Genomic DNA, 22,295 nt, shown 5'->3' on the forward strand with positions numbered 1-22,295 from the left:
CATGTCATTTTAGTGTATATTGTGTCATGCATTTAGAATCATTTTCACAAAAACTCAAAATCATCTAGCTGAGATAGAACAGCTTCCCATGGAACAGCTTCCCATGTCCAATGGTTCACCATTGTGGATGGTGAACCATTGTGTGATTGCACCAATACAGAAATGTAATACAACATACAATTTAAATGATTACATTTTGTAGAACATGTCAGCATATACGTTGGCAGTACAGTATAGTATAATGGTCTATTAAAACTAGATGGATGTGGATTCTAGATGAAATGTTTTTTCATGTGCATTTCTTAATTTTAAACAGGTCTGCAGTGCTAGAAAGGTTGTCTCAGACTTCTGGACCCAACTGTATCATATCAACATGTATTTATGTAAAGTATATCTAGACTATATACAGGTGAGAGGAATAGCAGACACAAAGCTATTGGAGCACTGGGTATCAGAGGAGTTAAGCACTTGGTGTTGGTGACCAAGACAGAGCTAAAAGGACTCTCATCATGTCATATGAAACATGGTACCAAATACATACTACGTGTTACTCGATGCCTTTTACTAGTTGACAGCAATTGCATCTCCTGATCATCTCAATGTTGTGCCCTCAGTATTTGTGTGAGGAAAAATCCTGCTCTTACTGACTGCTGACTGGTTATTTTACAACAGATCCAATACAGATGGAAGGTACACACTGTTTATCTTTGTCTGCCTTCACTTCCACTGTTATTCTCCAAAGGCATCTGACTCAGCAAAATCATGTCGACACGCATCCAGCCCCTGGAGCTGCCCAGTGCAGCCACAGCCTTCTAACCAAACTTGCAGTTAAGTAATGGACAAAGTGCCTAAATCCAAGGCACTTTGATACTCAGGGCTCTAGTTACATGCCAGTTCAAATCTGGCGGAGGCACAGACACAGTCAGGTGCAAGTCGGGAGTGCTTGGTAATTTCATGGCTTCAATCAAAGCTTGCTTGAGTAGAAGAGTGTGACGTTCACCAGTGGATGTTACACTCCTGGAGAGAAAGTGAACCTTGGGTATCCACTTTTTTGTTCCATTACTGTTTGCCTGTTTTGTTTTGTTTTTCCCCCTCAATTTGGACGACAACCTTGTCACAACCGGTGACGATCGAAGACAGGCCCTTTATTTACCTTAGTGGCCTTTTATCTAGGAGAGGCTTATGTTAGACACAGGTTTATTTCTTATTTATCATGTCAAATCCTCTTCAATATTCACTTGTTGTCCTCATTAATTCGGTATAATCCGATTTCCACAGCACTGATTCATCAGTACAGCAAGATTCATCTCAGGCGTTCACTTGAATTGTTTCCACTAATGACGTTAAGATACCATGAATGAAATGCAACCCAACACTCTCAGCGTTTTTCAGCCTTTCTGTCATAAACTGGCTTTAACGTAACAAACACATTAGGCTGGCTTCAGTGTGGATGATATCTTAACACCAGTCAGACCAATGGCAAATTTGTTGGAATGAATGGAAATGTACATTATACTGACTTTACCATTTCACTTTATTGTAGGCGGGTCCCTTACTTTTTTTTATTTGCTCATGCTGACAACATCCCTGGTCCCTACTTTATAAATCTGTTTGCCATTATGTTGTAACACAAAGTGTTGGCTCTGTAGTCTTTACCTGAGCCCTGAACATTTACTCTAAATACCTTTTTTCATTGGATAATCTGCTCATGTTTGGCAAGTGAAATGAGCCGATATAGTGAGCTGTCATGTGCCCTGTAAACTGTTTTTTCTGCACAGTATCTGAAGTACTTTGCCTACTACACATATACACATTTGATCTCTTGTCCCTATCTTGAATACATGTTCATTGTTTCTTTGTATTTACATGGAGATACAGTCTTGACAAGGAAACTAGACTGACTTCAACCACAGTTCAACTTGAAAGTCCTATATATTTTACACTGTGCTGGTGTATGATCCAAGGTTTTATGAGAAGATACAGTTTTTGATCACTCAGGCTTCACTCTGAAGCTCTAATATGTTGGTTAGCCAAAGAAAGAAGCATCTGAGCTTCTCTTCCAACTGTTTGACTGTTCTGACTGAGAAAAAATATAGTAGATTTCAATTAAACACTCCGAGAAACTGTAACGCTAGTCCTGGTGGGCACGGCTGAGGGTAGTTTTTTTCTGACAAAATTACAGAAGCACTGACAGCTCATTTTAAAGCAGAAGTAAGTGGAATGTTTGTGTTAATATAAGTCTTAAATAGTTATATCTTCCGACAGCAATCACTTATATTGAGCGTTTGGTCCGAAACACGGGTCTGTCAGTCACTCTGCTCTGCTGTAAGCCCAGGAGAAAACTTTCCTTGTATCCTACAACCTTTATCCAATGAGGAGAGAGAACGGCATAAAGGGGCGGTCCTCTCTGTGTGTGCAGCCAAGGGATGCGCGTGAATGTGATGACGTAGGGACGAGGGCGGGGACTGCTAACTCCAAAATGACCGGATCGCTTACTTCTGCTTTAAGGCTCAGCTTCCAAATACAATCTGTGTCATTTTGACTGCGGATTGCGCATTTGATACCTTCACAATAAAAAACACTGACCTACTTTGTGTCTACACATATGGAAACCTCTGTTTTAAAGATGGAACGTCTTTGGTGTGTTATTTAACTGGGTGTTGGGTCGGACTTCCAAAGACAGATTTTTCTGGGCGGTGGTCATCCAAGTGTCTCCACCCACTCCATTATTATAGTTTTTACATGTACTATAAGCCTTTGTACAGGTGAAGGTTTCATTTACACACATGGGTTATGCTCAGCAGTCTGTGTTTGAGCCTGTGACCTCTTTAAGGCCATTGCTGCTCCAAGTCTCGGTCTGGTCTTTTCCACCATTTTGAATACTCTCTTTTCCTTCTCATAAGTCAGTCTTTGATGATTCTGAAGAGTCAGTCTGAATGTATTTCAGGGAGACTTTGCCCTGAGTGCAATTGGAGTCTAATGAAATGAAGGTTAAAATGTAGTAATTTACCTGTTCATAGAGCCCTTGAAAATTTAATGTTTAATTCATCCTAATCCACTAGCAGTCATTTCAGAAGATTACAGGTTTGATCTATTCATATTTCATCCATATTCAAAGAAAAATCCATTTTGCAGTGAGAGGCGTAAATGTTTGACTTTGCGTCGGCCCCTGCTTCCAAGAGAGCCGGGATTAAAGAAGCGCTAACAGAATAAAGGGATTCGGGATGCACATTGCCTCAGGCAGATCGCTTCAGTTTCTAAAGAAGGAGAATATTTTCCTCTTTTTTGTGGACCAGACAGAAAGAGCTTCCTCGAAGACAGCGGTGCTGGCGACTGCTAGCTTCAAATAATCTCCAATAATATCACCCTGGAAGCCACAGCAGAAGATTTAGCATTTAGCCACCCCATTCACCCTGCTGCTGTTCTCAGGCTTTTGATTGGCTGGCCTGCGCAGCACACTGCAGTAGCTCTGGTCCTTTGGCTAAAGGGCACACAGACAAAGAGGCAGAGCCGATTATCCGAGTCTCATCCAGAGGCAGCACACAGCAGACGCCCATTGTAAGGCTTCAATGTGATGTTGGGGCCTTTTCACAGGATCCACAAAAGACTTGAGATTATTGAGATTTCACTGATAGTATTGCTTTTGTTACTGATAAAGATATTACAGGCAGAGTGAAATATCTGTGCAATCAACCTGCAAAACAAAGCAACTGTTTTGCTGTTACACTTTACTAGCCTTGATCAGGAGGGTCTGATAAGTGAAAAACAGACTTGATGTACATTCTCTGCAGGGAACTATTGTTTCCTCTTCACCTTTACTGCTTCATCAAACAGGAAGACTGGCCACTGGATGACAGGCTCAGCACTTGTTTGAGGTTAACGGAGAGGTCCTTCTTTCAAGTTGAGGTTAGTTGTTTATTCAGCTCCTTTAACATGCTTTACACTTAATTAATTCGATGTTCAGGAGCAGCAACAAGAGGGAAATGTTACATTTAGCAATCTGAGAGAAAATCTTTAGGTATAACTACCTCGGTATACTACCTGATGAAGGTCTTCAAGACCAAAAACGGATGTACTGTAAGTGAAGACAGTGTGCGGGAGTCTTCTCTAATAAAATAAACAATAGAATGATTCACTAAAACAATAATTTTGCACAGTGAATTTCCAGGTTTAAAAATAAAATGTTTGTACAAATTGTATTCAGCGTCACCGATGTGTTGTAGCTTTGAAATTGGTGGTGTTTCACTGAAAAAACAAAACAAAAAAAGAAACACAGTAACAATAGCAGTGCCTAGAGTGACTGAGATAACACGGTGTAGCGACAGCATCATGGCATAGGGCCATGCTCTCCTTTCCTCACATAAAACGGAAATTATTTCAGCTGGTTTGATCTTCCTCTATTTACATAATATCAGTGTGGTTCAGCAGCACGGGTGGGCACTTATCATTGATACTGCATTGTGTATTATACTAATAATTAAAGGAAATAGCTGCCCGGTGAGCACGCTTCATTTGGCATGATTGAATGATTGGCACTTACCAAGCTAATATGGTTTGGGTGAGCACATAGACACAGCGAAGAGAGTAATGATGTCAGGGCCACGTCGCAGACTCTGCCCATGATAGAGTGACTCATTTCCTATTAGCGAGGCCTGATTCCACATGGCTTCTTTCTTGCATAACGCCACAGCCCACGTCTGTGCCGCCACGCCACTCCAACTGACACCTCTTAACTAAACACACCAAATGGAATAGACATAAACCCTCACTCCTCATCAGCATTCACCAGGAAACACGGGCATCACCCTGCCCTGCTTTTCATGTAGAACAACAAAGACACCATTTGTGCGCAGCTAAAATGGTTGCTTAAGAAGAAATAGGATTTGCACATTGGAGCAAATCGTGCTCTGGGAGATGTAATGGTGATTTGGTTATGAAAGGGTCTGCACTAGTTATTTTGCTTGGCTGCACGCGATGTGGTTTGTCTCAGAATTTAAGGTGATTTTACTGAACTACATTAATACTTCAGTGTCTCTGTAGACAAAATGGCCCTGATCTTATTTCTATTTCATACAAGTGTAAAATTCAGGCTGCTCTGTAGAACGTGGTGAACGTGTAATAATGGGCTCCACTACTTATTTGAGGTTCTTGTACTTTGAGTGTTTCTATTTCACGATACTTCATTAGATTTAAAAAAGAAATAAGCTTTTTAATCTAACTGTTCTGCATGATTTAGTTCTCTAGGTAGTTCTGTTATTTTTTTTCTCTTTCTGTCATTTAAAGCCTCTCTTTAAATCTAGATACAGGATTGTATGTAGGATTCATGAATAAAATGGACTCATATTATTATTATTACGATTATTATTATTATCATTATCATTATCATTAATTTAACATTTCCTCGGACAGTGAAGCGGGGATAAGGGGGGGCAGTAAAATTCAGATGTAACACAGCAAAAGCAGTTATCCTTTGTTTTGAGCGTGAACTCTGGGACATTTAAGAGCAACTGGTTAAACAATCTGCATTACCCTGGACTGAACTGGACCTTAGACTGAATTGTGCAATGAAGCCACTGTGGCTGGGCCAGAAATGAGGATGACATGCTGTCTTCGTTTAATGTTTGTCAAGAGTCTGGCTGCTGCGTTTTGAACCAATTGCAGTAGTGAAATTGCAGACTCACTTCAACGAGAAAATAGGAAGTTACAATAATCCAGACGAGAAGAGATAAAGGCATGACTGAGTTGAAAATCAAGACTGAACCAATTTCTTAGTTCAGGGCAAAACAGGAATATAGAACTGTCTCAAGAAAAATTACCAAAATTCTTCTAACGTTGGTCATATGGTCATGTAGAAATCCATCATTTATTCTAACAAGCTGATGCATAAAAAATGTTTTTTTTTTTTTTTTTTTTTTAAGGGGATTTACGTTTAATTTGGAGAGCTTTATATATGAATATAAAAGTATGGGTTTTAAAACTGAGGCGTTGCAGCAGCAGCCAGAAGAGCTCACGCATGAGTCGAATTGGACAGCTGGTAATACAACTATACAGAACCTCTACAATCCAGTGAAAAATGAAATTCACAACCCAATAAAAGGCATTTTGAGGGATTCAGTGGCCCATCTGCCTCTGGTGAGGACCCACAGTGAGGTGACACTTCTGTAGCACTGGTATGGGGTCTGGTGGTGTCAATTGCTTCCTACACAAGATGGATAAGAAAAAGTGCTCTGTAATATCAGTGGGTCCTACGCGGGAGAGGGATAAGTTGTTGCTCAGGATAGCAGGCTCGGCACAAAACTATAGAGTCAATGTAAACGGGATTTTCCCTCCACTCTGCTGCCCATGCCGCAGCAGCAGCAGCAGCAGGACTACCCCAGATCAGCATTGTGCCGTGCTCTCAGAGGAGCTGCCCTGTTTCTACCTCTGAAAATAGCACAATAAGGAGACCTGATTGAAATAGTCTTGTATCACATCCTGCTATACCTCAGCCTTATGTGCCAGAAGGCGCAGAAAGCAGCGCCAGTGTTCGGAGCACAGCACAGGTTCAAATGATGGACAGTGCTGACAGGGGTAATGATGTGTAAATTACAAGCGGGTCGACACTGCAATGTTTTCCCTGGTGGTGAAAGAGCAAACTCATTTCATAAACACAATGATCGCTAAAATATTCATAACAAACAAGAAAATGGGGTCAGACTCCCTCCTCCTACCAGGCCATTACATTTCCTTTGTGTGTGTTAATTAAGTCAACAAATGACTTATAAGATCATAGTGCCACTGCATCGCCTATAGATTCAGTCTTCAGCATGTGCTCAGACAAATTAGAGGTTTTGTACAACAAAGACAGGAATTATGATAGTATGCAGTGAAGACAATTTGTATGGAGGCAGATAGAGCGCAGGGAGCGGTGATAAATTGCTCTAATAAAATACAACAAAAGCCAATGAGAGAGATCAGACGAGGGAAGAAGACTTACAGCTCGGAGAGTTGGAGGTGCTGGAAAAGCTGCCATGACAGGGTGGTGAGAGGATTCTTTGACAGGTTTCTGCAGAGGAAAAAAAAGAAACAAAGAGAAAGTTAAATATAATGATTGTACGTCTGTGTACCATTTTTTCACTTTTAGTTTTGATGTACGGTTTTAGAGACAAATTACCAAATCTTTCTTTGGGGGTCATTCTGATGGCTTTTCTTTTCTCTTCCATTTGAGGTGAAATTGATTTTTCAGTCTCTTTTGGTTTTGTTTTGTTTTGTTTTATCTACACTATTGTGAAGTATTTCAATGAGTTAAGTAAATTTTAATAAAACAAAAAAGAACATGAATAGCCAACCAGATATGCAGGCAAGGCAAAGTGCTATTGACGTGGGACACAGGCCTGTGTGTGTGAAGCTTCAGGGCTCAGCCAACTCGATAAAAGAAAGTTGATCGCCAAATAATTCAGTTGACTTAAGGAACCCCTGCAGCTCAGGAAGCCACCAAATTCAATAGCAAATATCCAGAGACTTACAAGTGATTTGACCAGAACCTTTAATCAGTTTAAACATGAACAACAGGCATCTGTCTATACAGTTATTAAGAAATACAGCATCTCTGTTGAGGGCATTAACACAGCAGTTTGTCATAAAGTGTGCTATCAAATCCAATTATCAGCCTCTGCTCCATCGATGTGCGGCATTACATCATGAGAGGGAAATGAACAAGCGGCATTCAATCTGATCTGATGTTTTCTTTGATGTGAACAGTTGCTTAATGACTCACACACTTCTCATGTTATTGTCTGTTTGAACACAACACAGCTCACAGTGTGTTTGCAGCCAGCGACAGAGGATTTGCCATAATGTATGTACAGAAGAAAAAGACTGAATTTTAATAAAGACACATGGATCAATAGAAATATCACAGGGTACACACATATTCACATATATGCACACACAAATACTCCATAGTAGGTTAATCTGTATGGGAGACCTAATAGATACTCCTGTAACCAGAAGTGTCGCTATGGCAACAGGGAGCGATGAATGTTGCAGGACTTTCTATCACTCATGCTCACGTACAATCACACATACACACACTCACGCACCATGTGCGAACTCACACGCACATGCACACCCACACACACACAGCTAGAAGCCACAGTTTTACAACATTTGCATCGAGTCACTCACACTGTGGTTAAATACCATCACCTTGAAATGTGTACTAGCGTGAATGCGCTGCTCTGAATACAGGGAATGTGTGTGAGAATTATGTAAAGATGCTGCATGAAATTTCCCCTCCCAGTGAAAAGCTGTGGTCCCACAGGGCCTGTATTATACACTGAAAGAATGCATTACAGGGAGAGAGAGGGAGAGGGAGCGAAAAGGTGGGCGAGCAAACAGCAGCTCATTAGGTGATGTAGAGCAGGTCTGCTCAACATTTACGTCAAATCACTCAACCCCGAAAATAGACACGCAGATCACAGGGAGCACAGATCTCCAAATAGAGACACGTCAAACGATGGGACCCTAAAATAGACAAACGTTAAGACCAAAGATCTCCAAATACACATACGTTAGATCACACAACTCCGAAAAGATGCACAGAGATGTCAGACATTCAAATAGACATGAATTACTGTAATGAAGAAAAAGTGACTTGACTAACTTTTTTTACTTAGGAGCACAGTAGAGTGCAAGCAGAAATTTTAGGGGTGCACACCGTAATTTGACTTGCAAAGTAAATATTCACATTTCGCCTGGTTACTGTTACTGATAAATACTTTGATGATGATCCTCATGATCCTCTAAATCAGGATTTGCCTCTGGTACACCAGGGAGAAAGTATGCATCCATTGTTGTCTCAGCCAACGTCGAAATTATTGGTTGCACATTTGCAAGTAGGTGAAAAATTTGCTTGCACTGTCTCAGATTTTAGGGGCAAAATGCCCCGATTTAGGGGGCATTTTAGATTTCAGTACAAAAACACCATATTTCTTAATTGTACAGAGGTCCTCAGTAAAGATGGAATCATTTATGTTGAGTGAATCCCAAAAATTAAACGCTGAAGCTCTTATGGACCCCTGGAGCCACCATGGAGACTTTGCAGAGCTGCCTTCAGGGACCCTGAACTATGGACCAACAGCAAGGGCCCAAACAGCAGTTTATAGGCATAGATCTACTGTCATTTTGTTGTGTTTTGCATGTTCAAACCATATGTATATCATACAAAATGTGTGTTTAATATGTCATAAGAAAAAAAAAGAAAAATAGAAACATAATACTCTTTATTCACTATGAGAGGAGAGGAGAGGAGAGGAGAGGAGAGGAGGAGAGGAGTGTTTTCCAAGCACAGAGTGAGACCTCCTTCACGTCTCTGGCAGGAAGTGTTCTGTTTTCAAAGGTCATCCTTTGCATCTCGACAAGAAATGTCAGCTAAAATTGGATTTTGGTGGGAGGGGAAGGGAGGAGGTGGTAAATGAATTAATTAATAAATAAATAAACAAATCAACAAATAAGCCATCAAAGCTGACAGGATGCCAAAAGACAGGAGGTGAGGATGGGGGCTCAATGATTATTAAATTAAAAAATTAGCGGAGTAGAAAATTAATCTATTTATAAGCTAGGCAGCTCAGTTTCGAGAACTGGAAGGACATACTGTATACTGCCACATGAGAAGCACACACACACACACACAGATGTATACAGTCAGACCTCCAATACTTTGACTAAACTGTAAAATGGAAACAGCCTCGGCATCCTCACCAGCCACAAATCTCTGCTCCTCAGACGACACTCATTTGAATATAGAATTATAATTATGTGATTCACATGAAATTTTCATCAGGTTCGGTTAAAAAAAAAAAAAAGCTTTACAGCGACGGATGTATCTAGGGTGTTAATATTGATGACAGCACTGGCTCCCAAGCCAGAGGGCGACGGAGTGGATGCTAAACTCAACCTGGGTATTTGCTCCTCTGCAGAGGAGGTGCAACTCCTCCTCCCTCCTTCTTTAATAATTCTGTTTGGCACAGATGCCATTGGGAGGGCTCGGCTACTCAAGAGGGTTGGTTAATTAGTGCAGCATCTACTGTCTGAGTGTGGGGGAGCTATGCACATTGACATTCAGGACCACGCAGAGGAGAACCAGACAGCCACTGAGCGAGATGTCACAACCGATCAGCGGCTTGGCCGTTGTGCAATCTAGCCGTCATCTGTCAGGCTACGTGGGAGCCACAAATTAATTACTTATTTTATTGTGTTCATTTTTGCTGCATTGTGTTATTTGTAAACAGATTTTTGTTTCCTTGAAATGTCTCGGAGCCCTTTATTATGAGTAACGTCAATGACTGTGAGCTGCAAAAACAGACCTCTCGGAAACGGAATGTCTAACTTTAAAATATCAGAGACGTCAATCTTAAAAGAAAGTTGTTTTTTTCCTCAGTCCTGCAAAGCTGACATTTCAGAGGAAGGAGGTTTTTCCTGCACAGCAGCCATTTGCAGTTTATGAAATAATGTTGCATTACGAATTTAAGGGTAAAAGTAATTGGAACAGGAAGCCAGCAATACAACTAAGAGAGTAATACTGAAGGCTACATAAAATGTAATCAAATGTAATGAAAATGTAAAATGCATAAAATGCCAAACTGTATAATGAAAATACTGCAACTTCATTCTGCTTCTCTCTATCACTGACTGTGGCAACACAGCCTGCAGTCAAGGTCTCATTCAAGCTCATGTTCATCCCAACACCAAGGAAAACATCCTCTCCATGAAGCCTGAGTGCATGTCAGTATGCAGTTCCAAAGATAAAATGTGCCATGCCAGGTGTTATTGTGCAGGTTCTGTATTTATTATGTTGATGCAGTGCCTAAAACATCAAAGCCATAACCCCTTATCACCAAAGGTATTCCCAAAATAAATTGTTCCCCCTCATTTGCCAAGGTTGAACTTCCTATAACCCCAACAACTGTCCTTTAGCTGGAAGGTGGCAAATAAAAAGTAAACTGCACAGTGAAGAATTAAGGTTTAAGCTGCTAATGATGTCTGCATGTGCATGAGTCTATGCCACTGCAGCCTTCTGCATGCTCACGATGTATTTCGTGCTTTTTATCCCAACCAGTGTAACTATGCATCTCATGGTCCATCGGTCCATCCCCCTCCTACAGCTGAAGCTGCATGCATCCTGCCTGAATGCACACAGTGATAGAGTACTGAATGTATATATGGATATGCATGCACAGCCAGAACACCAATGCCTCTGTCACAGGCTGAAAATGTATATTTCAAATAACCCAGGCCTCTTAAACCACAGTCGGACAGAATTTATTTCTCCAGGGGTGGTGATTTTAACATTACCTGCACTGGTCAGAGATTTTAATCACATCCAGAGCATGTACGAGTAAAGTTTCCCTCCCCCCACAGTGATAATTACAGCCCCAGGTCCTCCTGTAATTTAGATTCTCTCTAGCACTTTTTTTTGTTTCTGGTCTATATTTATTTACACCCTGTCACCGTTAAAAGTATGCTGAATTAGCTATGAGCTTTTTTCATTCTCACTGGACATTGAAGATAATAATAATATTATCTTTGATGTCATATATCTCTTGTGCTTCCTTGGCCTTCTCTTTGAGCACTATCCTGTGGAATGTCCATGTGATTGAGATGGTCGAAATGTCATCTGGAATGATGAGTCAATCATAGAGGAGCACATAGACAATACTTTATTTCCTACCTCCCATATTTTGTTAATCACATTTGAATAGTTCATCTTCTTAATGATTTGGTGTTATCATCTGGGGTGAATGAACTTTCACAGTGGACCTTAATTTAAATTGGGTTGTAAATAACCACCATCTAAAGAGGCAGTACTCCTCTGAATCCATACCGTTTAATACATATCACATAAACTGTAAAATTGACTTCATCTAATCTCAACATCTTGTCAGCTTTACATCCCAACATCCACACCCCTGCATCGCTTCAGAGCTGCTGACAAAGGGATCTATTTTCAGGACTTCCTCCACAAAAACAAGTCAGTCCAGCACTGAACAAACCCTGATGTCTGGTGGTTTTAATGCTCACCTTCCACTCTGACCTTATACACACTCCAGATAATAAGCCATATAACAATCTGTAATGTTGCACAACAGTAACAAAGTTTTACCCCACTGTGGCTCACGCATCGCTCTCGAACATCACAAAACCGTTGCCAAAAATGTTGTCATTAACCAACTGAACGTTACTCACCAACACAACAGCAGAACAGCAGAGCTTTCATGTAATAGTAGTGAAGCAGCTGAGTTGGTGTAAACAAAAAAAAACTTAACAGAGCAAACAGGGAAATTAATTTACGTATTCAGCGGCTGACCAGAAATTACAAAGAACAAACTTCAGTCCTGATTTAGAGGATCATGAGGATCATCATCAAAGTAGTAACAAGGTGAAATGTGAATTATTGCTTTGTAAGTAAAATTATACCAAATACTGATCTACTGCTTCAGTATGAGGGCAACTACTGTATTTGCTAACGTGTTGGTTGCAACTTGTTGCGCTGCCTCCAAGTGGCATAAAAACAGAAACCAAAGGAAAAGAGGAGGGGTTGCTGTTGGTGAAAATCACTTGACCTTGACCAGATACATTTAGTTCAAACTGTTGTTTATCTTTAATCCCATTGACTTAATAGCTGGGAATTTTGTTTTCAATGATTATTTCACCATTTTGTGTAAATTATATTATGCTTGTACGGTACATAATCACTCCAGTGGGATTTTCTAAAACACTGAACAATTTAAAATGTATGTATTCATATAGTGGTTTAATAGTTGACTTCTAATGTACAGTCAGTGCACTTTGAAATTGTAATTCTGTTATAATTATCATAAACAATGGCATGGATGTGATGGAAAAGTTTCATCAGTATCATGTTTTTCCTTACAGGAGAGGAGTTCAACTTCTCACTTGTCATGTGTCATTAAACATTAAGTGTGTGTGTGTGTGTGTGTTTTTTTTTAAAGAAATCCTGATGAGCTTGGTTCAGCCTTACTTGAAAATGGTTCATTATAAGGAGCTGGAGCGACTCAGTGGCTGTCTCATTTGTTTACTGTAATTACCTAAAATGTCACAGAATCAATGAGCTGATGATCTATTAATGACAGAAACTGAGCAATAATTAAAAATAGAATAACTTGCCAATGAAATGTGTCTCTTCACATATCCAAGCATAGTTGTGTAATCAGTACTGTCCCTACACAAGAAGCAAGTACATTGTAAGTCATATAGTGCAGATCCTCAACAGAAGATTTCATTTTTGAGGCTAGTTCAGGTGGAAAACAATCACCTGACAGAGTCGGAAAACCTTCAGTTGGTGGCTCTCGTCTTAAGGTTTGCTCGCCCTCTGGGGAAGCTCATAAATTTAGGAGGCAGTATGAACAGTTTTAAACATCCCCAAAACATCAAGTCACAATCCAGCATGAAGACAACCTGTAAATCATTTCTGACAAAGAGTCAAATACACTATGGGATGTGCTGAGGGACGTGCTTTAGTGAGACAGTGCTTGTATAGTATTATTGGTAAAAGCATAGGGATGAATGTGCTTAAAAACTCCCTCCTTAGGCAGTTCAATCACTGCAGTTGCTTAAATTGTGTTGGAGGTACCGTATGGAATTCATTTAATCAAAACAGCCAAGGAGAAACTTCAAACAGCCACCACTTCATTATAATAGAGAATATTATTCTGCCTAAATCTGCATCACGCATAGGTAAGGTTGGCTCTGGGGAAGAGGGATAAAAATAGTCGATTCTTTAATCTCAGAGAAATCCTGCAGTTGTGGTATGTGTGTGCATGTGTCGTCCTAATCTCACAGCAGAATTCCTCTCATCTGCTTTTAAACCTGTTTATTCTTCCACATCCAACGAGGTTAAATAACATGGAACTGGAAGCACTATCAAAGTACTCTTGAGCAAGCTACATACCCCTCGGCTGTTTTAATGAGACCAACTGCTTGTCAAAAGCATTACAGCAGCTACTGTACAGCATTAGCTCTGTGGCTGTGCTGTGGTGAGTGCTGGGCAGCTTCTTCAGGTCATGTTCACTACATTGTGTGAAGTAGAGTGTTGCAGAAAACACACATGGAGCTCAGAGGGGCAATGCTGGTGTTTAGGTGTGTTCAGACAGAGAGCAATAATCTCTGTATCGTTTATGACTCATCTCTGCTTCAGTTTGCACACCAGCAGCTCAATGACGCCGTACTTCAGTGTTTTCTGCTGAATGCTAACATTCAGCAGAATGTATTTACATGCTAATTAATAGGAGATTATAGTTATATGTTAATCGTCATTTTGGGTGTGAGCGTTCAAGCATTTGCTAATTAGCACAAGACATGATGTACAGCTGGGGTTTATGGATTTTTCTTGACTTCCATCTAGATTGGACAAATTGAAACTGCAGCTTGATGATGGTGTTAGACGAAAATTTGGGGAATCCATTACAATTTGTTCTGTGGTTAACGTCTGCACGCTACAGTACTTCGTCATTTTAGGATTCTGTGGGATGTCTGTCTCAGATTTCATGGCAGACCGTCCAAAAGCTGCTGACACGTCTCACGAGGCTTTACAAATGTCAACCTCTTGGTGGCAGTGGCTGAAAAATTGAGGGACAGCCAATTCAGTAGGCTTCATCCTCTTGAGACCAGATCAGTATCTTTACATGATTACGTGCCAATCAATGATGAAGTGCCTGAGAGCCTAAAAAGGCAGACTGACTGCCGCAGCATGTAGCATGACATTAAATGCACCCAAAGACCTTCATACAAATTAATTCCTTCATTTAAAAACTGATGAACTACCCATTCATTGCTACCTGAATCATTAAGTATTGCGGTGGAGACGACTTTATCTTCAGCCCACTTACTGTTGTGTAAACAAAGGCTCTATGGCGACTCATAACATTATCGACAACCTGTAATATCTGTTACTGTCATTCCAGCAAAAGCTGCGGATGACGATGAATGATTTCTTTGAATAAGGGCTTAATACTGGCTTTTCAGTATCTTTTCATCCGGCTATCAGTATAATAACACCAACAAAATTAGTCTCTGTATAGCTGCATTGTTTGATTGATTTTAATCACTGAAGAGCATTTTTGTGTGGTTTCAGCATTAGCTGATAGGAAAGAGGAGAGAGATGAATGAAAAAGATGACACAAAAGAGGGCTGTGAGCCAGTTTGAAAGGCATGACACCTTATACCCCAGCTCACTGAGCCATTAAGTCAGGTTAGTACTATTATGGTAAAGACATTAGTAACTGGAATACAGCCCTGCAATATCATTTGAGATTTCAGTTTGTCAGTGTAATTAATGCAAGACAATATTGTGCACAGTCATCTGTCTACACCGCTGATTGCAAGGGAGAGATGTGAGTCAATGTTCCAAGACACAAGAGAACGAAGCCTTTAAGCCATGATTCTGATTATTTTCCCAGATAGGGATGGAGATGTTAATATAGACTGAGTAATGTAATGGAAGTTGTCATCAATCTAATGAGACAAGCACAGACAGAACTGCCACTGGGCTGACAGTATTGCCACAGGCAGACTCGAACCTTTTAGCCGTAATTCTGATTGTGTTTGTTAATTATGGAGATGAAATATGCAGTGAGCCTCAGAACTGCATTGCAAAGAGCGACTTTGTTGGAGAAGACAACAGCGAGGAGAGGAGAGAAGCAGTAGGGTCAGTGGACCGGTGGCTCATACAGTAGTTCCCAGGGACAAAAGTTTGCTGCTTGTTCAGCTGAAGGTACACACTGCCAACCTGTTCTGGCCTGCTGCTTTATGAAATGCCTCTTGTTGAAATCGATAAAATGTTAGACTTGATTAAAACACCAATAAAGACACCTGGGAGTATTTCTCTTCCAGACACTGCAAGAAACATTTCAGCCGCTCCTCCAGCCGTATTTCTCAGAGTGCTTTTCCAGCTGACAAGCAACTCAGGGTTAAAATTATGGGCAGGACTGTGGTGGGTCTGACCCCTCCCCTCACCCACCCCAAAAAAGGCAAACACAACAGTTTGGGGAGGTTAAAACTTTAAGGACACTTGAGTTTACTCAACCAAGCTTAAACCGCACACCTGCACTGTACTGGGTTCCCTCTCGCCCTGGAGATAAAGTTGAGTCTGTCAGTCGTCATTAAATAAATCACACTCTGATGCAGCTCAACAAAGCACGATGACAGTGTAAAAAATTCTGTGTTTGAATTTGCTTCTTATATTCTATAATAGAAAATTACCATCAGTCAGAGGTAATAATGAACCTTCAGACTCTGACATGGTAATTTTGGTTCTTGGGTCAGACAGTCTCAGTTTTCCATTTCGGAGGAAAAAAATAAAGACATAAAGGGAAGTCAAGGGGAAGGAATTGAAGATGACTGTGTGTCTTTGGCGCCTTTCCCCAAAAACAGGACTCCATAAATCCCACGCTGTGAGCCTGACCAGCTGAGTGGTTTTTAGTCATAATCCAGAGGTTACAGAGAAGTGATCAAGGCATTCATGTGAGACAGACCTGCATCCGAATCCACTACAGCCTGCAGCAGGCAGCCAGACCGGAGTGCAACACTGGGCTTCTGCTGTGCCCATTTGTTCTTCCTCTGTCCCAAGGACTGGATTAAACATTGTTTCAGTCAATTAAAACATTTCTACTAAGCCACAGGCCAAGGCCTAGTTTCTGTTTCTGCCACAATGAATGTTTCTCCCCACCAATAACAGAGACAATGCCATGGGAGCTGCAAGAAAATGAACACAACTCTTCAGAGCACTGAAGGCTTGTGCAATCAAAGCTCCTATCATCTAGATGTGGCAGGGGAATCCTGTGCCACTGTCAGAAGCTACAGGGGGAACTATCATAGAAATCCCACTTTTTACTGCAGACTTGGTGATGTCCTAATACACTTCCCTGAGAGAAATGGCTTAGAAAAATCAAATTTTCTTCACTTTTGCCTTAAGGGGTTACTGGTAGTGCTGTGGAAATTGTGTCTGTTCCACCTTCTAAACACAATTTATAGTTTGTAAACATAAACACCAAACCTATAGCCTAGAAATCTAGATGCACCCTAGCGGCAGCAAATATATTTGCTCCGTAGGTGGGTCTAGCAACGAGCTATAGGAACTTTTTGAGTCTCGAACACCGTTTGTGTTCACCAATCACAGCGCTCTATCTGTTTAGAGAGTCGTTGGGCGGGCTTAACGCGATGACGACATACATTTTAAATTGGCTTGTCAGGCTAATGTCATCCTGCTCTTTGCTCTGATTAGTCGTAGCGCTCAAGCGCTACCCTATTGCGTGCAGAGGCAGTTTGAAAGACAGCCTTCATCCCGCCCCCTGGATTGAGCCGAGGTCTACCGGTCGTCTGGCTTGTCAGGCTACCAAACCTAAACAACAAATATGAAATTACCTCAGGAAGAAAATTACTCCTGTCAATCATAACTGCATTAATGTGAAAGTATTAAATTACGGTTGAGCCTGTTTTAAGTCATATTTCAATCTACAAGATCGCATCATATTTTACACATTGACCTTGTGATTTTTATGTAAAAACTGAGTCCACAAAATAACACGTAACTGGGGCTGTCAAATAACTGTAGTGGAGTTGAGACATAAATGGAAGAAAATGGACTCACTTAGTTTTCATCACTGCTGTGTACCATCCTGAAGTACAACTTTTCTACATGTTTTTCTTCTGTAGCAGTGAGCGTACTCCACATCTCCACAAATAACAGCCAGACACTAATAACCTGCAGCAGGTTACAAATTATCCACTTTTCCGGAGTCTGTCACGATGAAAAATGTTCCATCTTTTGTAAATGGGACATCAAAGCCAGTGAGGATTGCTTTTCATTTCATGATTTGTTTACATTATCAATACACTAACAGCAACTTTATCTCTGGTAATTTTAATGCACTACATAAAGATGAATGCATGCATCAACCGCTGCAGCCTGCGTTTGGTCGCCTCTATCAGGAATGTAATGCCAGTGCCACAAAAGCATAACTCATTGCCAATATAATATACTGCCAGCACTCTCTAGTAATGGAGAAGCTTTCATTAATTTCAAAGGAAAGCTGCGTTCTGTGGCTGTAGAGTAGCATAGCCTCTCCCCGTGTATCTCAAGACACTGTGAGAGCATTGGTTACTGTGGTAACCAAGAGACCAACTGCAGCGAATAGTGAAACATTAAATTTGTCTATGTAGTTCTAAGTGGATGAACACCAACGCTGCGTGAGAGAAACAAATATCCAAAACAAAAATGACATGTTACTCATCACATAAAGGGCTAAGTCACCAAGCACGCTTTGTAGGCTTGTGTGCCTGTCTGTATTAGACTGTTCATACAGTGGAGCCAGAAAGCTTGTGTCATTGCAGTCTTCCTATATGAAGCAAACAGCTTGTTAACTGCATACAAGACAGCTAGGAAAACACTGACCTGGGGTGTCAAGTGAGTACGTTTTACTGCCTTCGAGTATTTTAACAATCTGATGCATGAAATGAGGACTGTCTCTGCTTCTCCCTGTTTCATTAAAAAAGGGAAGAAAAAAAAATCTGAAGAGCAAGTTTCTCCTTGACAGCTCAAAAACAGTGTCCTCAAGGACGTTCAACTTTCTGATGCCCCATTTACTAGCGCAACAACAATGCAAATTTATGGAAATGCAAGTGCAGGTGTGGGGGGGAATGAAGATTTACTGTCTAAGCATCTTCACATAATGTATTGTTATCTTTAAGTGATGGCCTGCCACCCACACCTTGACAGCGGCTGCATTTGCGGAACATGGAGATTTGTGAGGAGACCTCATTTTCAGAAGCGGTGAGGTTAAAGGTCACATACGACAGAAATCACTCTTTTGTCCACGGGGAGTTAAGACCTGAAACAAATGGTTTTACCCTAAGAGTGTGTTACACAACAGAAAAAAAGTGATTTATGTTTTGTAACATCTTCACAACTTCACAAAAGCTGCCCCCTTGTTTGACTTCACGTCACATTTAAATCACACACTACGGTGTAACCTATTAAATCCTGAATTAATTTTCAAGGCTATACAAATTCTAGTGTTCATACCAATAGTAGCCAGTCATTCATTCATTAGCCATACTGCATATACTTTAGGGCTAGCAGGAAGGCTGGAACCAATCCCACCTGACATTGGGCAAGGGGAGAGTACATCCTGTCTATCACAGGGCTGACATACAGTATAGAGACAAAACAACCACTCGTGCTTATATTCACGGGTAATTTAGACCCGCCAATTATCCTAATCTGCATGTCTTTCAATTGTGGGAGGAATCAGGGGTATTCAAAGCAAACCATGGCAAAGGCAGAACATGCAAACTCAACACAGCAAGGCCCCTGGCGGAAGGCATGTCCAAACCCAGAACTTTCTTTCTGTGAGGCAACAGTGCTATCCACTGCACATCTGTGCAGACAAAGTCATTTATAATGGAAAAGATCTACAAAAAAAACACATTTTGGTAATAAGCACTAAGTATTCTCCTTTTGCCTACCCAGAAGATTTTCCGATGTACAATTTTCATCTTTAAAATGAAGCTTTACAAAGTACAATGGGGAGCTGTAGTGACAGATAGCCAGTTATCAGACCATACTGCAATATAAAACACCGGGCTGCAAATGAGATACTGTAAATTATTTCTAGCAAGGCAGTTCTACTAGAATTCCATTTAACAGAAATAATCATATTAATCCAACAGGAGGTGTTTCGTAAAATTCACCAAGGAACTGCATCAAAATGAATAATATTCCAGAGGCAGTCAATTGGAAGTAATTACTCGACCAACTCACACAATAATGCTGAGAATTGCTCATAAAAGCATAATAAGAGCAGATTAAAGTGGTGGAAATAACTTTGCATTCATGTCAAGTTGCAGCTTGCCCGATGCCAATAGAAACTTAAATAAGAAGTGTTTAAATGACTTCAGTAGCAAACAATAATACTGATTATTTGAAGGATGGCAGGTAATACTAACATCAAGTGTCACCACAGTGCAGCAAGTCAATTTATCAGTCAAATAAAAAAAGACTTTCCTTCTTAATGGTCAGTAAATATGGGCAGAGGTTTTGTAAATAGCAGCTGTTTGTCAGTGCAACCCAGGTTGTCATGTCTAACATCTGCAGCCTCTCTGCAGAGGGAGCGAAGCACAGAGGCTGTGAGCTGAATGACAATGATAAATTCAGATGGTTGGACATAGAAACATAACCCTAGCAGGTGACATCCAAATCATTCCCGCTCTCGCTGGCAGAAATGAGCACGGCGACATTCAGAACATGAAAAACAGCTCTGCCGCCCAGCCGGAGAGATTCCTCTCAGCTTGGTTACAGCTGGCTCCACTCAGTAGGCTGCCGGTTGGGCCGCCTTCCTCCATTAGCCTGGAGGATCCATTTATCTTTTCATCACACTGCACTCCTTCAACAATACCACCATCACCTTGCCACGCATCGCACATCGGGGTGGCTTTGGCCAAGTGTAGTCCCCTCAGTGTTCCCAGTAATGAGCAATGGTTTAAAGAAGAAGGGAAGGAGAGCTAATCACATTGACTCAGGTGCGAACGATTTAAACTCCTCCTGAGCACGACGTGAGCAAAGACAGTTGAGGGATCTGAGATGAAAAGACTAGCCAATGATCACATCACCTGCATTTAGGGCAGCAGCTCAACCTTTTTATCTCTCACCTGCAACTGTCAGCTCCCCACCCCATCTAAAGCTGTGGAGTACTGTAGCAAACTGTCATACCAAGCCTCTCGTTCAAGTTATTTCTTCAATAATCTTTTAAACTACTGTGTGTTTAGTGATGGCTAGGAGTTGAAAACCAGCAAGCTGTTTTATTAATCTTTTTAATAAGCAACAAGTACAATTTAAAACGTAATGCCTTCAGCACTGACCATTTTAATTCTCTATTTATCGTCTTCTTTTTTTAAAATGCCTTTCTTCTGCAAACGGGTAAAGGCTGAGAAACGACTGTGAACAATATGCAAAAGACTGGACAATGAGACTGAAAACTGAATTGTTAAACTGTGATGCACACAAAAATGGCCATTAGGAAACAAGTTGTAGCTACATCTAATTTTCACTTTCTCTTCTATAATTAAGAGATAGTCACTTGATTAAGTCTTAGGTAAATCTTTACTACAGTGGTGCTTGAACAGTATAAAAACACAGTCCAATTCAAATGAAGGGGGTGTTTCTTTCTTTCAGTTGCTCATGTAAGAGTAATCTACCACACAACACTGCTGGCAAATTAATATTTGGGTAAAAACAAAAAAAAATCACATCAGTGAAATTGATTTACTCCTTTGTGTGTGATGCATTGGTGAGAAAGTGAAGGTGCTGGGTTTTTTTTAACCTCTGCATAATAAAACAGGATCTCCTTTTTTTAATTTAAAAACATCATGCAGGTGTTACAGGCAAACAATTACATTTCATTAGATTATTATGTAGAGCATGCAATTGCACAGATTGCTTATGTTCCACTGTACATAAATGAACATGTTCCGTTAGTTAAATTGGTGCTGTCAAGTAATATTTGTGTGGACCACACAATTGCACCTGTTGAAATTGTGCAGAGACAGAAAACAAACACATGCACTGTGGCAGAACATTACCTGAACTCAACGGCACCTTACATATTCGTTTTTCTCACCTCATTTATATTGTTTTGAATCATTTAATTAAGATTCTATTACTTATTTAATTTGTGCGAGTTAAAACTTATATCATAAATTACTAACTGATTTCATTTACCTCTTCCTCTTAATTTCATTTGTCTGCTTCAATGGCTCACAGTGGTCAACGTGGCCCCAACACACAGTACAAGCGAAGAAACACTGCCGCAAGTCTATTCTCACTCTAGACAATTATGTGTAATGTAATTTAAATGTAGCGTCTTAGTAAATCAGTCGCTCAACTGGAGCCAGCTGTGCTGCTGAAAGTTTAGCACATGATAAATGTTTAGCTTTCTTCTTATTAAAGATTCTCCATTGGGAGCAATCAGCTATTTAACAGCTGCATATGGAGAAGAACCAGTTTATAGCAGTGTTGTTGTTTTCTAGAGCTACTCTATGATGCTATAAAAATGAGTCTTAAGAACAACGAACTAATGGCGTACATTGCAAACTCAGTGCTATAAGAGCATTTCAGACAGCGCCAGGCTTTGTTACAGTAGACCTCCAGAACCATGAAAGCTGCCAAGACTACTGAAGTTTCATCAGAACTTCATACTAAAGAAAAGCACACAGAAACAGTAAAACTGAAGCTTAGAACT

At 40.6% G+C, this 22,295-nt stretch overlaps 1 protein-coding gene across 3 annotated transcripts in view; it reads right to left on the reverse strand.

The window, feature by feature from the left end:
• The window catches only part of ntrk3b (neurotrophic tyrosine kinase, receptor, type 3b), a 176,157-nt gene that overhangs the window by 101,526 nt on the left and 52,336 nt on the right, over positions 1-22,295 (reverse strand). For all 3 annotated transcript variants that reach the window (XM_085766841.1, XM_085766860.1, XM_085766851.1), the window contains exon 4: positions 6,977-7,045. In XM_085766841.1, coding sequence (XP_085622967.1) covers positions 6,977-7,045 — 69 coding nt within the window. The remainder of the gene's footprint in view (positions 1-6,976; positions 7,046-22,295) is intronic.

The sequence above is a fragment of the Trachurus japonicus genome, chromosome 3, assembly GCF_045865225.1.
Source record: "Trachurus japonicus isolate A0001 chromosome 3, Traja_1.0".
NCBI lineage: Eukaryota > Metazoa > Chordata > Actinopteri > Carangiformes > Carangidae > Trachurus > Trachurus japonicus.